The sequence below is a fragment of the Salminus brasiliensis genome, chromosome 17 (genome assembly GCF_030463535.1).
Source record: "Salminus brasiliensis chromosome 17, fSalBra1.hap2, whole genome shotgun sequence".
In the NCBI taxonomy this organism is placed as follows: Eukaryota; Metazoa; Chordata; class Actinopteri; order Characiformes; family Bryconidae; genus Salminus; species Salminus brasiliensis.
In genome coordinates, this window is record NC_132894.1 from 32,345,871 (window position 1) to 32,361,366 (window position 15,496).

The following is a 15,496-nucleotide window of genomic DNA, read 5'->3' on the forward strand; positions in this document are numbered from 1 at the left end:
AACCTGTGGGTTCTAATGGTAACCTAATTTCCAAAAGGAGGCAACACGTTTAACATGTACATTTACACACTGAATCTGCATTGTTTTGTACAGAAAACACATCTGAATAATAATTAAAGTATTAATGTTAATAATTCATCATATTTTATAACAAGTTTTCTCGTCTGAAGAGGATCAGTTGGTCCTCCAATATCCCAGCATGCAAGGCCGCGGATGGTGGTAAATCGCGCATGCGCAGTTCTTCCTCCCTCTTTGGCTTCGCACCTCTTCTGCTAAGATGGTGAGTGACTTTAACGCGATGGAAAAATCTGCCTAAATCTTCCCAATCCGGCCTCAAATGTCTTATATTCATCTACTATGCTCGTCTTGGAAATGTGCGAAAGCTATACACACAAGTAGTTGATAGTAAAACATTATGATTTTGTTGTTTTTCCTCTTTGTAGTTGGCGCTAGCCGATCAGCGCCTGTACTGGTAGTAGAGAGGAGCTGGTTATGGCTTCAGCTCCTTATAGAGAGAAAACCTGTTGTAAAACCACGAACTTTAGCGTTTATAAACCTGTCTAGGATCCTATACTGTCCTTTATTGCTGAATTAAATGCCCTGATTTGATGGTAAATAGTGTTAGCCAGCACGACAGGCTTCAGTATGGAGAGTTGATGTATTGGAGTTAAAGGGGCCACGTTTGTGAATTATGTGTCTTAGTCTGGTGAACATTTTGGCTATTTAACAATTATAATATCTGTTAAAAAGCTTTACAGAGAAGTGCTTACAGAGTGCTTGGCAGTACCTTAGCATGCTGGCTATCAACACGGGCCCTGGGGTAGTGCTAGCTGCTGGTAGGGTTACCAGTGGCTTGTGCTGCATCTCAGAGGTTGACTGTACAACAGTGTTGTGTGGTTTATGGTCCCTGAAAAGGTTACAGTAACTTAAACTGGCTGATGACAGCTTTTGTGGGCTGTTATGGTGGGATTGGCAAGATAGTGGCAGGTAAATCCTGAAGAAACTTGGTAAAATGTAAAGGACAGGCTGCTTTAATTGAGTATAGAGTAGTGTAGTATAGAGGACACTGTGCTAGAGCTGGGCAATGTGATGGATTTTAATGTACCGTGATGCACAACATGCTTTTCTAAGCAGATCAGTGATCTTGTTAGTGTTTAAAGAAAAGGGGTCAACTGTTAGTTTCATTACAGTGTTGTTAGCCTGGTTTAATTAGATAGGAAGTACAGCATATAATGGATAACGATCACTGTAGTCAGTATGGGAGAGTATCTGTGTAGTAGTTTTTTTTGAGGATCTGTTGATATTAGTGATGACCTGTATCGTCATAAATACTGTCTTTCAAAATTGCCCATCCCTAACTATGCATTTGTTTTTCATATAACATTGGAAATATGCAAATATGTTGTATATTTTAATCCAGATAATAAATTGTGCAGAAAATGGCATTTAAATTTGCTTCCTGTAGAGGATTTAGCTAACATTGTTACTTACGAAATCAACAGAACATGGCAAGCAAACAAGGGTTTCCTAACGTTTACACACAGATGATCATATTGGCCAGTTGAAATCCACTAATTGTTGTTTCTGTGTCTTTGCCTCCTTTCCTTTCTGCAGGCCAAGCGCACCAAGAAGGTGGGAATTGTGGGGAAATACGGCACCCGTTATGGTGCTTCCCTCAGGAAGATGGTGAAAAAGATTGAAATCAGCCAGCACGCCAAGTACACCTGCTACTTCTGCGGCAAGGTGAGTACTGGAGTGAAGGGTTTAATGAAAGCATAGCAGGATTCGTAGTTGAGGAAATGATGCCATGGCTGTTCTGCACTTTCCAGCAGTAAGCATGACAGTTGTGGGGTTGATCGGGATTGCACAACCCTCAGTTCTGACCCCGTCATTTCCATGCACAAGAATTGAGTATATTTCGTTTCTCCTGTGGCTGTCTTTTATGGAGTTACGTGTTACTTTTGGCTGGATTGTTTGTGTATTGTTGCCACTTAGTGCGAATACAGTACTGTGCAAAGGACTTGGGCACATAGTTGTTTTATAACCCATTTGTTTTGTGCTTTTATACATAAAGTAAAACCGAACTGTACCAAGTAGGAAGGTCCTGTTTAAAAAAAAAAAAAAAAAAAAAAAAAAATGATCTAGCAAGATGTGTAATTCTCTTTGTGCCCCCAGAATTCACTTAAACTGGCTTATATTCACTGCCAGCTGCACATGTAACAAATTTCTGTATAATGGCTACAAGTAAAGTAGGGCTTTTGAGTTTTGCAGTAGTTGATGAGCAAAAAAAACACTACTTTGTTTTTATTTCAGTTCTAATGTTTTTCTGATAATCGGATAAATACCAAATAAATGGCTTTAAAAGCAATTTTCTGAGGTGCCCAAGACTTGCACAGGACTGTATAGCTACACACACTGACTGGACGCTTGGTCTCTGTCTTGGTTTGTAAGTGTTATAAGGGAAGTGGGGTTGTCAAACAGCTGTTTAAAAGGGTCATGACTTCTATCATAATGTGGAGGACTGCAAATCAGCCTGGTACAGATTTATGAAGGAGGTTGCTGACAGTTATTGGGCTGACGTCAGGATTGCATTGATGTCAAATAGGTAGTTAAACTACACAGATTGCCTGACAGAATAGAAGCAGCCTTAACTTTTATATGGTGTTATGAGAAATGGTATTATTCACAACTCTGATCTGTTGTGCTGTTGATTTCTACTTTCAGACTAAGATGAAGAGACGTGCTGTCGGCATCTGGCACTGCACATCCTGCATGAAGACTGTAGCTGGAGGTGCCTGGACATTCAAGTAAGGCTCTGACTATTTGAAGTAGTGAAGTGTGCAGTGTTGTAGTTGTTTGGTTATTGTGCTCTGGCTTTAACATGCCTGTTTTCTCTTTCTACAGTACAACATCTGCTGTCACAGTCAAGTCTGCCATGAAGAGACTGAAGGAGATGAAAGACCAGTAGGCTGGACTGTAGTTTTTGTACAGATTACGACATTAAAACCACCATGTCTCGGACTCTGCGTTGTCTGTCATCTTTTTTTCTCAGTGACTCTTTGGAACATCACACACTTAATTTGTTCTGCATCCACAGCTTAAAAGGGCCAGAATTTACAGAAAGCATCTGTTTTCTTTCATATTCAGGTGCAGGTATAAAAAGTTTATGCTAAACCAAATGGTGAATTAAATGGTTTATCCGAGGAGACGAATGAAATATAAACAGTAGCTGTGCTTCCATTGGCTTTCTATGCAAAATACAAACCACCCAAATGAAAAGGCTTTCAAAAATCTTTGCTGCCAAACACACCTGTTCTGTCAGTCTGATGTAAATTGAACACTTCGGGTTGTGATGATCAGAATCAGAGATTGGCACACTGAAGGTGGTTGCGGGAATTATGTGATGTAATCATGTCACCATAAACCAGAATCTCAAAGGAATGTTTACCACATCTTGCAGAATCCATGGCATGATGAGAAGTTTGTCTGTGAGAAGAGAGCCCTCACCCAGTTACCAAAAAAGATTCTTCCTATAGGTCAGTCAGGAGGGCAGTGGAATAAGCCTGGCAATGTTTATCTTAAACCAGCATCAAACTGGATAGGAAAGTGATTGAGCTCCAAGAAAACAAAACACATTGTGGTCAAATGCTCTTATTTAACCACCCTGGTGATGGAGGTGAAGGGACTTTGACTCAGAATGTAAATAAAGAATTTATGTCCAGATGATATAAAGTCCTTGCTGTGTTACAGAAATGTACTGCAAAAAGAAAAACAAGCTAGCAAAATATTGATTGTGGTGTGAACAAAGATTACCATTTTTGTAGGTATAGCTACACCTCCACTGGCCCACTTCATCTGTTGTTGTAGAGCTGCCTTAAACATCAAAAAGGCAAAAAATAATGATAATTAATGATAAAACAACCTGTGGCTCCAGCAGGCCTCTATTACATGGCTGAAAAGATCAAGAACCCCACAAACTCTGTTTACCAAAACACTCAAGTCATTTTATTATTAAAATCTTAACTGAAGTCATATTTCAGTCTAGACTGTGTCCTGAACCATTACTTCCACCTGTGGTTGCTTTAGTTGGTGTGATGGTTTGTAATAGATGAGGTCACTCAGGTACTGAGGGGCAAGGCCAGAATTTACCTGGCAGCCAAAGTAGTGCTGCAATACCTGACCGATTAAAAATGTGTTCCTGTGAAGACTTTGGCTGCTTACTTCTGAGTTAACGAGCTTGTTTAGACTCATAGCAGAAAAAACCCTCACATTACAGTAGTAGAAGTAATGCATTACCTAAGCAAAGTGTGTGCCCAGCTTGGCAACATTGTTCTGTCATGGGGTTAATTTTGCCAACAATTTCAACAAAATAATAAAAACAAGAAGTGTTAAGAATGATTGCCTGTGATAGCACAAATTCTACACACTAACTCATACGTAATAATATACATTACATCTAAGCATAGATTAGATTACTATGAGAACAAGAACAAAGCTGTTGAACTTATAGTGATTTTTAAATTCTTCTTGCCACAGTCTATATTCATAAGGAACGATATTTTATGGACATACCCAGGTATTTCTATTTTTATTAAAAGTTGAATCTTCAGTCTCGGACTGATGAAAACAACAATCCAACATTTATTTTTAAATTTGTAATCTATTTTACTGTCATTTAATATTTAAGTGCATTTAAATGGTTTATAATATTACTATTTTTACTGAAATAGTGAAGAAGTGTAAAAGAAAAAAGTATCAAAGCATAAAAAATATATTATAAAAATATTTTGAGACTTGATTCCACAATTAAATAAAATAAAATCTGTCAATAAAGCTGTTATGTCCATTAATTAATTCAAACTAGGGGGCATTTTAAAATTTAGGAAATTATTAAGTTAATTATTAAGTTAAGGAGACAATTTATTAAATAAGGAGACAATTTGTTCAGGGAACATTTTTTATTAAGTTACGAGAATTATGTATTAAACTGAGGGAACGGTTTAAGTCTCTAAATATTTTTCTTTCTACATTATTACAGTACTTTGCAGTACATGGGAATCCGGCACCAGGACGGCATTGTAGTATTCCACGCACGCCACACTTAATAGGCGCCCTAGTGAGAGCACAAGTACGCATATCGAAGGGCGGCCTCGATTCAACCCACGTCACTGCGCTTTGTCGCATGCTTTGTGCGTCACTTCTGCCGCATACACGCGCCATCAGCGCTCTCTCGTTTCCCCCCCTGTAGCTTTGCGGTAATTTCAGCGCGGTTCAGGCCGATTTCACCCCGTTAGAGTTTAACCTACTACCGTACAGACATGGCGGCAGCTCCCGCAGGTGGAAGAAAGCGGCTTCTGAAGGAGGAAGACATGACGAAAATCGAGTTTGAGACGAGCGAGGAGGTGGATGTTACCCCCACGTTTGATACGATGGGCCTGCGGGAGGACCTGCTCCGCGGGATCTACGCTTACGGTACAGGCCGCGGGTCGCAGCTCGGCTCCCTCCCGCACACGCACACACTCGCACACACACCAGCCTGTCAGGTTTTGAGGAGATATTTGAGTCAATCGGGTGATTGATTAGGGGCTTATTTGTGAGGTTGTTGGCACATTAGCTACCAAGCTAGCTAGCTGCTTAGCTAAAAGGCTAACAGGCTAACAAGCTGTAGCTACTGTTGTTAGCTTCGGCGTGAAGCAGCTAAGCTAACGTTAGCCATGCTTGAGGCTACTTGCAGGTCGTTATATTCGTAATTATTGGTTAAAGTCGTGTAGAAAAGCAGTCAGTGATGTTTAATTAAGTGTTATTCTTGTTTAGTTATGCTAAAATGTTTATTTAACTAGACGTTAGAAGTACAGATGCTCAGAAACCTGAGTCCAAAAGTTCAGAGATCTTTAACTGTTAGATAGTGCTGATGTTTTTATTATTATTATTATTATTGTAAGGTTAATAAAGTGTGTAAACGATATTCCATCGTTTTAATGAATAATCCCTGTAGTTTAATGAATCTCTAGGGCAGTTTAAACTGTCTGTAAACTGAAGAAACGATTTATTAAAAAAGGGAAGACTGAGATCTCTATATATTATTTTTTTTTACCTACCATGGTCATTTAGGTGGCTCTGGACAAGCAAGTAATTCTGTAAATTATATGTAGCTGAATGTTACTAACAGCCGGAACAAATTCTTGAACATACTTGGCCGTTTACCCTGATTCTGATGATTTTTGAGCATCTCCTAGTGCTTCTCTGTAGTATTTAATAATTATTTTATTACATTTACATTTATGGCATTTAGCTGACGCTCTTATCCAGAGCGACTCGTATTACATAGCTGGGTCAATGTAGTGTTAGGAGTCTTGCCCAAGGACTCTTATTGGTGTAGCGCAGCATAATCACCCAGACCTGGAATTGACCAACCACCATTACTACTGTGGGATATTAAGTGTGAGGAAATAATGTGTGTAACTGCATAATACTGCGTATTTTGGTCAAACATAATAACCGAAACCAATGTCCTCAAGCATGATGAGCCCAAGTGGCTTTCTAAGAAGAGCTGAGCAGACCTGGAAACCCTATTTTGAGGCTCTACTGTTTTATGTGGAATCTGTTATTCCATTGAAATTATGCCAATAAATACCTCACATTAGTTATTGGTGTCTTCTACAATATCAGCTTCTTCTAATGCTCAGTCAAAGGTCTAATCTCCAAATGTGTTCCTCTGCTCCTTTCTTTAGGTTTTGAGAAACCGTCAGCAATCCAACAGAGAGCCATCAAGCAGATAATAAAGGGCAGAGATGTGATCGCTCAGTGAGTTGATGGACTTTTTTTTTCCACTTATTTACTGCATGCTGCAACTGAACGGTTAAACTGCTGTTCAGGTCCAACACATGCAGGTACATCAGCCGAAACCTCTAACCTAGACTTTCTGCTCTGTAGGTCACAGTCTGGTACTGGTAAAACGGCCACGTTCTGCGTGTCCGTGCTGCAGTGTCTGGACATTCAGGTATATTATTCATCGTCTGCTTGGTTTACTTGGATTTTTTTTAGCAAAGTTCCACTCAGATACGCTTTCAGTTGCTTAATTCAGCCTCTGATTTTTTCCCTCTGTGTAGGTGCGTGAGACCCAAGCACTAATTTTGGCTCCAACCAGAGAGTTAGCCGGGCAAATCCAAAAGGTAAGTTAGTTCCAATATAGTAAATGCTGCTCCATCAGATGACTCAGATACACCCAAAGTTTTATTAGTATTATCATGCATTGTGCCCTCATGGTGCTGACTCTGTTTGTTTTATAGGTGCTTCTTGCGCTGGGTGACTACATGAATGTGCAGTGCCATGCCTGTATTGGTGGCACAAATGTGGGTGAAGACATTAGGAAGCTGGACTATGGTCAGCATGTGGTGGCAGGAACCCCTGGCAGAGTGTTTGGTGAGTTTGTCTTGGCGTCAGGGTGTTTGCTTTTCTGTTGTCAGCTCAGATCAGGTCAGTGGTAATGAGGAAGTGCTGCTTCTCCCATAGATATGATCCGCAGGAGGAGTCTGAGGACCCGCGCCATCAAGATGCTGGTTCTGGACGAAGCCGATGAAATGCTTAACAAAGGTAAAGACCTGAGGGACCTGACTGTTGTAAAGTTAGATTAACTGATGTGATGTGGTTGAGTGCAGTGTTATTGTGTGTCTTGTGTTTAATCCCTTTAATCTCTTTGTGAAGGATTTAAGGAGCAGATCTATGATGTGTACCGGTACCTGCCTCCTGCCACTCAGGTGGTTCTAATCAGTGCCACCTTGCCACATGAGATCCTCGAGATGACCAACAAGTTCATGACAGACCCCATCCGCATTCTGGTCAAGCGGTAAGGAACATCTATCCACTTGTGTTGTATCTAATATAATAAATCAAATAATGTGCTAAAATAGGATTGGTGTTTTATGGCTGTGAGTAGTGTCCTTGCCATTTGTTAATTCTTGTTGAGATTTCCACAGCACAAATAGCACCCTCCACTTTCTTTACTAGTGCGTTTTTTTTTTTTTTTTTGCTTGTGTACAGTGCAGGATGCAAATGAACTTGTGGTATTTTCAAATGTATCTCTCAGCTTGTCAACAAATGCATGTGTACATCTGTCCATTAGAGGGCGCACAAAGCCTGACTTACTACCACAGTGGTATTAAAGTGAATTACACTCCCCAACTGTAGGGGGAGCCTTGAAGCAAAAACAACTAGTTGCATGCTGCTGCTTTAAGGACCGTGGAAAGTCGCATTTGCCCAATTGGTCAATGCTACTTTGCTTTTTCTCAATTAATCGAATTTATTGATAAGTTACTGCCAGCCACCGCCTCTTTTCAAACTGCAGCCGTTGCGGCATTGCTCGCAGGAAATGCCGGGCCGTAGTAGGAGTAGAAGCTCATTTGACCACTGATCTACTCTCAGCCCCTTTTGCTCATGCTGTTCAGTTATTTGTGACTCACTATTGTAACTCTTGTGCATGTTTTGCCGATCCACATTAAGAATGAATGGAAATTTGAAAATTAATTTGCATGCAGTGGACGGATAACAAGCAGAAGTGAAATTAGTTGCACAATCTAAATGATCTCGATGGGCCTTATTAGTGTTTCTGGGTGCTTTTTATTGTTTGTTTATTTTTGCACAATCTTCCTGAGGGGAAATAAACTGGAAATGACTCTTGTTGTGTGCAGTGATGAGTTGACGCTGGAGGGCATTAAGCAGTTCTTTGTGGCCGTGGAGAGAGAAGAGTGGAAGTTTGATACACTCTGTGACCTGTACGACACACTTACCATCACGCAAGCGGTTATCTTTTGCAACACTAAACGAAAGGTGAGTGCCGCACTATGTCTCACTCCAGGACATCAAGTCTAAGGGTCTTGTTTTGGCTTAGTTTATAGAAGTGAATCAAGTTTAATAGACTGTGCTGTACTGATACTGTGATATACTGTTAGAAATGGGCAAAAGTACAGGCACAGGATTTTCAGGATTTAGAGGGCTATTGTGTGTCATCTTAGGTATTCACCTCATGTTTTGAATGCGGGTCAATTTAAGCCTCTGTTACTTAGTGACAGTGCTTCGAAGTGTTCTCTTTAGTAGTTTGACTCTCATCTGCTTACGTTTTCTGTTTTGTTTAGGTGGACTGGCTGACTGAAAAGATGAGGGAGGCAAACTTCACTGTGTCCTCTATGCATGGAGACATGCCACAGAAAGAGAGAGAGTCGATTATGAAGGAATTCCGATCTGGAGCCAGGTAAAAACCAGCCTGGCTAGTTTTGGGACGGTTTGGGCGGGACCACGTTTGCTTTGTGGGGTTAAAATAATTAGCATGGTAATGGGAACACTGTCTGCCTCTTGTCTTTTGGCTTTGTCTGTTACCAACTTCTAATGTTTGTGGACACCCCTTCTAATGATTGCACTCAGCTACTAAGTTGCACCCCCTCAAACTCTGCTTGTCTAGTCCCTGTGGACTAACACTTTTGTCTCTTTTTGTGTCTTTGCAGCCGAGTGCTGATTTCTACAGACGTGTGGGCCCGAGGATTGGACGTGCCTCAAGTCTCCCTGATCATCAACTACGATCTGCCCAACAACAGAGAGTTGTACATCCACAGGTGAGAGTCTTTCTTCATCAATCGGGCAGGGCCCAATTTCCCCGAAAAAACATCTGGATTTGAAGATCACTTTAAGTGGTAGAGAGAGTGTTCAGTGTGCTGCTCACTCAACCAGTGTGCTGTAATGCTTTCAGGGGAACCTAGCCATTGACTCCAAACCAGTTGTCTACTTCTTATATTCTTCCTATTCATTTATTTTCTTTCTTATTCATTTTGCTCCTATTTTTATTTGCAAGTTTCCTTTTTCTTGACCGAAATGGCAGTGGTCTTGTTTGCAAACCTTGATTTAGATTTTTCTGGTTGTCAAATTTTGTGATATTATTCAGCCCTTCTAAGATTTACAAAAGAGAAATGGATTGTCTTACAGTAATGAAACAGTCCTGTCTAACCTGGAATTTTATCAACCTGTTTCTCTGTGCAGAATTGGACGATCAGGTCGCTATGGGCGCAAGGGTGTGGCGATCAACTTTGTGAAGAATGACGATATCCGCATTCTGCGTGATATTGAGCAGTACTACTCAACACAGATTGATGAAATGCCAATGAACGGTATGTTACAGTGCACTTGCTGGTTGCTTTTAGAAAATAAAAACGCCAGTTCTTTGCATGCCCCTTTGACATCTGTGTGTGATGTTGCAGATGACACTGAGCCTTTGTCACACCTAAAATTTCTAACCTACAAATTTCTGTTTTTCCAGTGGCTGACCTGATCTGAGGCGGTTATGGGAGTGAGAAGAGTGAGGAGCGTTTTGGTTTCATCTGGACCCATTACTATCCCCCCCCCCCTTTTTTTGGCTTGTTTTATTTTATTTACCCATGTCTTTTTATGTAGATTAAGCCCAGTATGTTAATGGTGGATTGCTCTCATACCTTTACTGTGAGGTTTTGTAAATAAAGAATTGTTTTTGGAATCTTTCACCCGTTTTTGGTTTAATTTTTTTAAAAGAAAAAAAATATATTTAATATGTAAATAAGGTTCATTATAAGGACGTTGCAGTATTCTATGCATGTCTCTCCCAAATCTCCACTGGAACTTCACTCTTAACTCTTGACCTTATGGAGTAAATGCAGGACAAGTCCAGGGTAATACTCTTGCACTGCAGGAGGGAGCAAATCCTTCAGTGCTCTCAGCAGCTTCCATGTTGTTGTCTTAACGCCTGAAGGTGAACTGGGTGTCGAGGGAAATGTCCTGTACAGGTATTTTTGTCCAGCAGGTAAACGCATTACACAGTGGATGGTCTCAGGTGGTCATTGACTGTAACCAGAGGATTAGATGGGCTCAGTGTGGCGAGCATGAGTTCTGTTCTGTTCTGTTCTTACTCCAGGTTCAAAAATCATATCGGCAAACATATTTCATGGCTGTCATATATATATATATATATATATATATATATATATATATATATATATATATATATATATATATATATATATATATATATATATATATACTCTGCTATTGTGGTGAGCAGAAAGGCATGACCCGTTGAACCTTGCAGATGAACTACAACTGCAGAAGACCATTACTGATTCCACTACTGTCAGCCAAGAACGGAAAGCTGAGGCTGCAGTGTGCAGATGCTCTGTAAAACTGGCAGGTTAATTAACTGGGCAAAATAGGCTGAGCTGATGAATCTATGACCCCATTTCCACCTGTCCACTTGGTCCATCTTAAGTATCAGGATGAGGCCAAGCCACAAAATAACTGGGCTGCACGCTGTGAAATGTTAATACCGCTCAATCATCACTCAGCTTCCACAGCCAGGTTGAGCATTGTTGTTGACCATGAGCATCCTTTAATGGCCATAACTGACCCTGATCTTCTAACGGCTACTTCTAGCAAGATCATGCACCATGTCATGCACCACGCTTTGGGGTTTACTGATATTCTACCACTGTTGTGGTGGCTACTCACTCTTACAGATGTAGATGTAGACAGATCAGCTTGGCTGGGCCTTGCCTTCAAGGTCACATCCAACTTTTGAATACATCTGAATTAAAAATGGATGCTTTTTTTTTTAAGCTACCACACCGCTGTAATTCCCAAAAGTGTGTGTTCTATTATTAAAGCACACTTTCAGTCTCACATTAAGTCACTTTCAGTTCCGGATGAAATAGAGTAACCTGTTCAGCAATGAGAGCAGCCAGCTCCAGAGATTGATTCAATTTAGAAAGCAGTTTGAAAACTATCTAAGACATTTTCATGGAAGCTCATTGTTCATCTTTCGGTGGAAATGGCTGGAATAGGCCATGATTAAATGGAGCTGACCCCTGAAGTCTGAATCGTACTTACTCACTATGAAGCTCTGAACTGCAGAGTGCTTGATCACCACAGACTGAGAGGGACATGAGTTCCCCTGCAGATGGAGATTAAAGCTGGTTTGATTGAGTTCAGCAGAAACAGCCGAGGGAATCGCATCCATCTCCCAGAACAAAGACAAAAACCACATGATGCTCCTCTGATTCAAACTCCTAAAACAAAAAGTCCATTACTTTAAAACTAGAAGTGACAGTGACACGTTACTTAACCCTGACCTCAATTTCAACTCCAAACTCAGTCCAAATCATCCTAGTGAGAATCAACAGGATACTAACACTGTCAGAATCTGCGGCTGAGGTCACGTACCAAGTTATTGTATCTGATCAACTACATTTTGTATAAAGCATAGATTGTGGGGTGTGCCATGGTGGTGCAGCTGGTACCTCCCAGCTCTAATAGCCTGAGGTTGTGGGTTCAATCCTCATCCAGTTTCTAATTTTGAGAAGTTTGGCATGCTCTTGAGTCCATGTGGGTTTCTCCCACCTCTCAAAAACATTGGATATTAACTTGCCTCTAGGTCTGAAGGTGTGTGTGGTGTCCTGTTTTGGGCTATTCCAACCAGGCACCCAGTGATTCTAGGTAGGCTCTGGATCCACTGCTACCCTGACCAGATAGAGGCAGATAAGAAGGAAATTAGTCATTTCGTCTGTGCTACTGCTTCTTAAACTTTGTTGTGAACTCGCTGTTGCTTGATGGGTTCATCCAGTGGTTGATTTGCGAATAATTAAATGTACTTCTGTAGATACACAGTGATTATGCAGCAGTGAAATGTTTTTCTCCATCAGGCTGGCGAAGCTGGGCTGAGTCATAGCCAGATGCTTGGTGTGGCAAATTAAATGTGAAAGTAGTTTTTCATTTAACTGTCTAAAAAAACCACCCGATTCTCACACTGCTGAGTTATGACATGAGTGCTCCAGTGATGGCATGCATGATGATGACTGTATTATTAACAATGTGCAATTTGCCTGCCTGCTTTAGTATTTATGCGCTCTGTCCGGCAGCCGGAAATGAGCTGTGAAGTGTGATCCATCTCCTCAGAGTCAGGCTCATTCAGAGTGCATCGGAGAGGGGAAAAAAGATGAGCCTTTTTTTTCCTATTAGCCTAGAGGACAGCAGGGCCACTGTTCACCACTGGCTCAGGCCCCTGCGAGAGTGAAAGGAGGGAGATTGGCTTTTCCTCGCGATGCAGCCTTTTTGTGAAGCCTTGGGTCCGAGTCTGAGTCCAAGTCTCACAGGGTGTCACCTCAATAACAAACCTGTTATTGTGTCTGATCTACTATATTTTGAATAGAGAAGAATTGTGGGGTCATGGTAGTGCTCCAAGAGCCTGCTTAGCGATGCAGCCTCGAAACCCTGATTCGACACTGAATCGATTCATTTGAAACGCGGTGCTTCCCATTGCTCGTTTCCCATCGTTTCGGTGCTCAGTCTAAGGTGCTGATCTGAGTTCATCATGTTTTGACTGATTTGATTTGTGGTGTTTCGGTTTCATGAAAACACCTTCCTTCCAGTTGATCTTAGGACGGATGTTGTTGAGTCACTGTGACTCAATGATTCGCACGTTTCATAAGATCAAATCTTTTTCTGAATCATTTGTTTAATTTTCCCCCCTCTTCTGCTTCGTTTCATTTTTCACGTGTGAGCGTGTCTTTGGAGAAGACGTTCACCTTGAATTTCTATTGATGAACTGATTTTAGAGTGACAGGCGCTGTGAATCATCGGCTGTATTGATAACAGGGTTGTGGGTTCGATACCCGGGCTCGGCAAGCTGCCACTGTTGGGCCCTTGAGCAAGGCCCTTCACCCTCTCTGCTCCCCGGGCACTGGAGCTGGCTGCCCACCGCTCTGTTTGTGTGTGTACTCACTGCCCCTAGTTTACTAGTGTGTGTGTGTGTGTGATCACTACCACAGCTGTACATGCACCTTTACTTACTTTATGTGGCTTGTGTGGACTTGGCACGCCCCAAATATCCCAGAATGCTTTAAACACTACGCATGCTGCTGCAAAATTACCATGCAGCGGCCTCCTGTCCTCGAGTCTAGCCATGTTAGCTAGCTAATAAATGTATTAATAAATGCTTAACGTTTGGCAGCCCACAGGCCCGGGGTCCCAAGCAGGGGTCTGCCTTGCCTGGTGGCCTCTGTGTAAACTTTCCACCGCAGCTGTAACTTAGCATAAAAAATGGTTGGCCAACAGACAGAGTAGACGGTTCTCTAGTGAAGCCTTTTGAGGTCGTATGGGAAGGTATTGAGGTGTGAGGAAAGCTAATCTGATTGACTGAGGTTTTTTGGAACAGTTTAGATGCGACTTTGTGGCTTTTTATGCAGAATAAGCTGATATACAGCTAAATACTCACTTGTGTGAAATTACTACTGCACCTAATTTAACAAAAAGAAGTGCCTTTGATAAAGAATATCAGCATTATTATTACTATATGTATGCTGTGTTATCTATTTATGGTATTCCACAATTCCACCAAGAACACATTCCTCATATACATTCATATTTAATAATACAACAAAAAGATAATCTGATTCTCTTGATGGATTTTTTTAAAAATAAAAAGCTTGAATCTCCCAATACTGTACTGCACTCTGCTTCTTGAAATGCCATCCATCAGCCCCCACACACTCAATCATGCTCTTTCTCCACTGAGCAACACAAATGTAATCAGCATCTCCCTCAGTCCAGCGCTCTCCGATGGCGTCATTCATTTCCAGCCATGCTGCCTCCCCACTGGCGCCAAATGCTTAACATCAGGCCAGACTGTGCAGCGTGTGCAATGCGGAGTGTGAGCCCTGCTTGGCTTCTCAGACTGTTCCCACTCTCTCTCTCTTTCTCTCTCTTACTCTCTGCAGGTGGTTTCTTATCTCCTCCCACAATAGCCTGAAGGCCTTGACCTGTGCCCTGGTCAGACACTGGAGGATTAGCTATGGGAGGAAGCAAGATGACAATCAGAAGGTAAAGAAAGTCATCAGTGGGCCCACTTTGCAGAGCAATATCACCCACCCCGCCCCAAACCCCAGTGCAGTCAATTAGGCAATGGACACTTGTGGCTATTAGCTTAGCATCATGTAAACCACACCTCAAAATCATCCTATACTTACCTAAGTATTTTATTTACTTACTAACTATATGGACAATGGTTTTTCTATGGCATCACTCAAATAACGTGTTATAGCACCTTTATTTTTGTCATAAGAGTGTGATACTGTTATTCTGTTCTGTTCCAGATTTTGAATCTATCCAGTTCAAGCCAGTGAATGCTGCAGTAAATGAACCACTTTAGCACAGCTCCTGAAGTCCTAACCAATAGGAGAGCTCTGTTGGCCTGCATTTATACAGTTTTTCATTGGTTGATTCAGGATTTGAATTATTATATATACATTATACATTATATATATATATATAGTATAAATCTTTAAAGGTATATATTTATATATTCATGTATTTTTTACATTTAATTTGCATATTATGTATGGATTTGTTAGCTTTTACTGTAGGCTTCACAGTACCAGTGATCCCTTTATAGAGCAAGCGTTGGTGATTTCAGAGTGTGGAACCAGCACTT

The 15,496-nt window shown here is 41.2% G+C and overlaps 2 protein-coding genes across 2 annotated transcripts; both read left to right on the forward strand.

The window, feature by feature from the left end:
• Positions 1-211: 211 nt before the first annotated feature.
• On the forward strand, positions 212-3,021 carry rpl37a (ribosomal protein L37a). Its single transcript, XM_072660392.1, has 4 exons — positions 212-280; positions 1,615-1,743; positions 2,725-2,807; positions 2,905-3,021. The coding sequence occupies exons 1-4, from the start codon at positions 278-280 to the stop codon at positions 2,966-2,968; spliced, it is 279 nt and encodes a 92-aa protein (XP_072516493.1). The 5' UTR covers positions 212-277; the 3' UTR covers positions 2,969-3,021.
• A 2,179-nt stretch (positions 3,022-5,200) lies between these two features.
• On the forward strand, positions 5,201-10,521 carry eif4a3 (eukaryotic translation initiation factor 4A3). Its single transcript, XM_072659914.1, has 12 exons — positions 5,201-5,472; positions 6,732-6,804; positions 6,934-7,000; positions 7,110-7,172; positions 7,290-7,422; positions 7,513-7,593; positions 7,705-7,846; positions 8,688-8,826; positions 9,132-9,247; positions 9,498-9,605; positions 10,027-10,154; positions 10,304-10,521. Exons 1-12 carry the CDS (start codon positions 5,319-5,321, stop codon positions 10,318-10,320), a joined length of 1,221 nt encoding a protein of 406 aa, XP_072516015.1. The 5' UTR covers positions 5,201-5,318; the 3' UTR covers positions 10,321-10,521.
• Positions 10,522-15,496: the final 4,975 nt, after the last annotated feature.

Excerpts from the sequence above, each read along its gene's own strand:
- rpl37a (XM_072660392.1), top strand. Across the intron at positions 1,744-2,724 it reads CCTGCTACTTCTGCGGCAAG|ACTAAGATGAAGAGACGTGC; the intron begins GTGAGTACTGGA and ends TTCTACTTTCAG. Across the intron at positions 2,808-2,904 it reads GGAGGTGCCTGGACATTCAA|TACAACATCTGCTGTCACAG; the intron begins GTAAGGCTCTGA and ends CTCTTTCTACAG.
- eif4a3 (XM_072659914.1), top strand. The coding sequence starts at position 5,319 with ATGGCGGCAGCTCCCGCAGGTGGAAGAAAGCGGCTTCTGAAGGAGGAA. Across the intron at positions 6,805-6,933 it reads GGCAGAGATGTGATCGCTCA|GTCACAGTCTGGTACTGGTA; the intron begins GTGAGTTGATGG and ends TCTGCTCTGTAG. Across the intron at positions 9,606-10,026 it reads AGAGAGTTGTACATCCACAG|AATTGGACGATCAGGTCGCT; the intron begins GTGAGAGTCTTT and ends TTCTCTGTGCAG.